The sequence below is a fragment of the Atta colombica genome, unplaced genomic scaffold (genome assembly GCF_001594045.1).
Source record: "Atta colombica isolate Treedump-2 unplaced genomic scaffold, Acol1.0 scaffold47, whole genome shotgun sequence".
Taxonomy (NCBI): domain Eukaryota; kingdom Metazoa; phylum Arthropoda; class Insecta; order Hymenoptera; family Formicidae; genus Atta; species Atta colombica.
The window spans coordinates 1,360,639-1,366,172 of record NW_017259536.1 but is presented as its reverse complement, the minus strand read 5'-3'; the positions used below and the strand labels follow the sequence as shown (position 1 = coordinate 1,366,172).

Below are 5,534 nucleotides of genomic sequence, written 5' to 3'. Positions count from 1 at the left end.
TATATATATATACATATTTTTAAGTGTTTATTGCAAATAAGCGCGAGAATTAATAATAAGAAATAGAATTTTTATACTAATCGATAATTATATTACGAAGTGTCCTACTTTTGGTAACGATGGCGGTGCCTTTGTGATGTGCAGCCCGCTGAAGTGAACAATATTAGGTATTTCGGGTCTCGCGTATGCAAGTAACGGTTCTTGATTGATCAAGACGAGACTCATATTCTTCGCAACGTCAGTGATATGTGGTATATTATTACCGAAATACTTTTCGGCAATCTTTTGCTGTTTGATTGCGAAATTATTAAACCATGAATGAATACTCCACCAAGTATTGATGAAATTTATCAATCGCCTCCAAAATGATAAATTTAATCCTGTGAGATTTTCGAGCTCCCAATTCGAGGAATGCGATGGCAGCACAGGACTGCCAAGAGTGAAACGATGACAGTTTTGTAAGTCCATAGACATGATTCCTATAGTTATAAAATTCATTGAGTAACATCGTTTATAGCTGTTAGGAGAGAATGAAAATGCGAATATATAAGGGAAAAGTTAAATGAAACCAATTATTTATGAATTATATGTAAAAGTCTTTATTTAAAAAATATATTTCATTTATTTGGCTTTAAATTTCAATAATTAACATTCATATATTATTAATATATAATATATTATTAATATAAACTGTAATTTTAAACAAAATATTTTTGTTTATTTAATCCATCACGCGGAACAAATTCCGAATCGGATTTTATATTTATGTATTTAAAATTATAATTATATATATTATATTAATTATTGTAGTTTAAGTCCAATATATCTTTTAAATAAAAACTTTTATAATTAGTAAATAATTGTCAACTTTATTTCACTTTTTTTGCAATTTTCTTACACTTCCCTATATCCAAAACATCGAAAATATGTAACGATATTTTTACAGCGTGTGTATTGTGTAGTCTCGTCTTGTAACACGACATTAGTAAGCATGTATCAGACTATCACAAGAAATAAGTTATTACTATTCTAATATATTATAATAATATCGTTCGCGTTTACTTCGCAATTCTTTTTTTTCATGACATATGTTGAAAGAAAATTGAAACGCAGAAAATTTAAATTTTAGTATACATTTATTAAATTATATAGGTTAGTCGGCACGAACTTTCCGAACAACCCAATATAATATCATTAATTAATAATTATATAATTTTATTTAATCTTACCTATTAAAGGTGCATTAAATCTGTGCGCTAGCATGTAAATTGCAGGAGTCATAATCATCTCCGCTATTACTGCATCAAATTGCATATCAGTTCTATTCGTATAATACTTCACGAGATCTGGATGGCTAAGAGCATCCTCAGCGATATTATGACCTAATGTTAGTAGCCTTGTTTTCAATCCCGCCAATTGTGTGAGATTCCAACGGATCTGACTCATGTCAGTATCATCAATTTTTTCGTATATAAAACCGAAATCTATTTCCGTATAATTAGTTATGCCAGTATCGTTTAAGATATTAGGAGTCAATGTTACTATTTCGTGTCCTCGCTTATTCAAAGCAAGACTTATTACCCGAAATACTATCTGATGACTGTAGGATGGAGTTGGGGTAATAATCAATAGCCTTTCGCTGCATGTTAGGTTACTTGAAACCAGAATCCATAGAATGGTAATTGGGGAGATAGCAGTAATTAGTCTCATTCTGTGAGAACAAGACTGATAATTATATATACTTAACTTCTAACCACTATATATCAGCATAATATTGTTCCTTACTTCAAAAGTGACACAAAATGTGATTTTTGAATTATTACTAAGAATTAATCATATAAATAAAGATTACGCTATTAATTATCAATAGTAAACTAACTTAACTTTACAATCCGTCTAGCACTTGTGTCATGTTTTTTTGTAAGAATCTTGTCTTCAAAGAGGCAATAATATCTTCTACAAGAGTGATACATTTTGAGTTATGTCGTCTTTGTAAATAAAAAGGGGAGTCTTATAAAATTTTATAGAGAACATTTAAAATCAAGACAGGTGATCGAAATTTGAAGAAGTTGTTTTAATTTAAATTTAGTTAATTGATCACAAGATAAATATAAACTGTTGATGATAATTCAAGCTATGCCACTTTTAATGAATTATAATGAATTATTTGTTATAATTTTTGTAGGATATCAAATTAAGTAAAAAAAATAATTCAATAAACTCAAAAAAGAATGATTTTTTTAAACATTGTGATGAAAATGACAGTTGATTATGTTTCTAAGAGTATATCTTTTTTTTGATATCATTTAATTAATCAATAATTATCTACTAAGTTGAAAAATAGTTTTTTCCTTTTTCTGAAAAAACTGTTTTTCAATTAATTTTTAAATTAATATGTTTTTAATTGTGTCACGTTTGAAGTAAGGGAATAATACATACTATATGTATGTCGAAAAAACATAATAACTTTATTTTATAATCGAAAAACAAGATAAATATTATATATACAATAACGCGATAAATTATATTTTTCTATTTTTTGACATAATCTTTTGAAATAATATAAAATCAATTTTTATATTTAAATATAAAAATTAATACAAATATTAATATTAAAATAATTAATATTTTTTATATATCGTTTACACACATATGCCCGAAATAACATTTTTTCTTTATATAAAAATATAAATTTAATTATTAGTATTCTGTAAAGCACTCGATTGAATGAGATTGCGTACTTACGTTGTTAATAAGATATTCATATTATTTTAATTAATCCTCTGCAGGGATTACTAATACTGAATTACCACAGTGCAGTATATTGAATGATTTCGATCGAAGAGACACTCTTATACTAACTCTATTTAGAACGAATCAATAGCATTATGTAGAGTTTTTTTATAATTCCATTTTAATTTATGTCGTCACGTGTTAATAATACTCGGTGAGTAATATTCAAATGCGTTTGTACACTATATTGAATTCGATAAAAGATTTTTAAATCAAGGAAATCATTTCTAGAAAAATCGTTTCAAGGAAAACTATCTTGATATTGAACAACTTGAAGGGGAACAACTTTTCTGGTAAGCATTTCTGATGTGAAGAATATGCTTATGTATAGTTGTATCTATAGTTATATAATATATTACGTCTAGTTTTATCTATATTATTCATTACATTAATTATACATGAAAAAAACAGCTACGTTTGCCAAGTCCAAAAATCTTATCAATCTTATCATTTTTTTATATATATAAGAACTATATCAATACGATTGTGATAACCGTAAGATTGGCGTATCTTAACGGTTATGGCTGTAAAGATATGTCCATCTTACGATTATTACAACCAAATTATATATTGATGGGAGAAAATTATTATTATTTCCGATTTTGGAAACCATAACATTTTTGCTGTGTATAATTACACAATTACGTATAATTTTATCGGGTGATATGTGTAACTACTTTATTATATTTCTACTTTATTATATTTCTTTTTTTTTTTAATTTCTGTTGATAGAATTTCTGTAACAAAAAGTTTTATACATTATCCTTTTATGTATATAAATAATTAGTAGAGTTAAACTCTTGATTTTTTAGTTTCTGATATTAAAGCAACTTTATTGATACTTATTTCTAATTATAACATTATATAAGCGCAAAAACACATGAAAAAAATTGTTAGTCTCAAATGCTTTATATTTGCTAGTATTTTAAACGAATAAAAAAATACAATTATTATTGCAGCTATTCTTACTAGAAATACAGGTATATTGCGGGATAAACATTATGTAAATGTTCATGACTTAATATGAAATTCTTACGACGTAAATATTTTTTATTTTTGAACAATCGACTCAATGACAAACATATAATAACGATAAATTATTAAGTTAATAAACTTATGCAGTTATTATTTTTATACAAACATTAACACATATGAATAAACGATTGCAAAATCTTCTAGCATTTATTTTTCTGTAACAGATAGAAATATACGATTACTTATGCCGATTATGAATTTAATCAGCTGAAGCTTATTTAATTTATTGAAATATTACATCAGTTTTAATGAATTTCAATTCCGATCCATTCAATCCAGTAAGTTCCGGTTTTGAATTCAGGCTGCTTACATTTTTCACATCTAGACTTTAATATATCACAACGAAAAAGAGCAAACGAAATAAGGTTAGCGAACTGCGAGACAGCGAAATCCAATTCTTTTACCGATTAATATTGTCTGTTGCACCTGGAAACATGGCGAACACGGTGCATCGTACATCTATATTTCAACGTACATATGAAAGAAAAAACTGATTTATTCGTGGATCACCGAGATCTATTTATCAAGTTATAAGCACTTATTTGTAATGTATTCACCAAAGTTTGATAGTAAAAATATTGAAATTAAAAATATTTAATTTGAAAAGAGAGAAAATATTTTGCCATTTTGCCATTCGTTTTCATATAATATAACATCTTTAGAAGAGTGTATGACTGATTCTAATGCGTGGTTCGTATTTTTTAATTAAGGATTTTTAATATGGAATCGTCCGATTACGCTATAATATTGCCACTAAAATTATACACATTGAGCGTATAATAATATACTAATTTACCGACTAATTTATCGATTAATTTAAGTCGTAAACAAATTAATTATTATTATACACATACTTTTAATTCATTAATATGTAACAGCTCATTAATATGTCTAGGCAAAAGCCACTGCTCTGTATTCCATTAAAATTATCCATGAAATATACATATATGACCAGTATAATAACTATTAGCTCGTAAATGCGTTCTTTGTTCTTATATAACACTTCTATATATATAACACCTCATAAAATTATGAAATATTTAAAATTGTCTATAAAACGGAAAATATAGTACAAGAGATTAACATAATATATTGAAAACGATCGTTACGTAATGTACATTTCCACGAATTTGATTAGAGCGTCGATTAACATGATTAAATCTCATTCTGAGAACTCCGTTCGTACTTGGGAATATCAAGACGTGAAGGTATTGCAGACATAGCGGAATCGTTGATAGAAGTCTTGATTAACATCTACACGCATGATTACAATCGTGGAAGATTCAAAGCCGGAAGTCTCATATTGAACTATTTCAATTTGGCAAACAATTGCCGATATTAGCGGACTCACTCAGAGTAGTATTTACGATGCGCAAACGCATAGTTCCATGTAGGTATACAGACGTATGTGCTGCGCTGAGGATTGAAATTATGCAGATTAAGCTCGTTCAAACTGTCCGAGAATCTAGGTGAGAACGTTGACTTCAATTATATGTGCGAGCAATTATTTCTGCTGTACTATTGTCGACGAAAATTCAAATTTTAATTAAATATAAGAAAAATATTGTTAAATGGTATAATTACAAAAAAATATTGTTTTATTAAATTGCTTTGTTAAAATAGCAGATAAAATAGTTATACGAAATAATTGCAATCTTTATCTAATAGATACTAGTAATTGCAATCGGATTGCTCGGACATGTCCA

At 27.2% G+C, this 5,534-nt stretch overlaps 1 protein-coding gene across 1 annotated transcript in view; it reads right to left on the bottom strand.

Annotated features, from left to right (window-relative positions):
* LOC108691438 overlaps positions 1-5,534 on the bottom strand; it is a 15,662-nt gene that overhangs the window by 2,480 nt on the left and 7,648 nt on the right. The window contains exons 4-5 of the mRNA XM_018199191.1: positions 1,230-1,654; positions 109-479 (exon numbers count right to left, since the gene is read on the bottom strand). Of these exons, the coding sequence (XP_018054680.1) occupies positions 109-479; positions 1,230-1,654 (796 nt within the window). The remainder of the gene's footprint in view (positions 1-108; positions 480-1,229; positions 1,655-5,534) is intronic.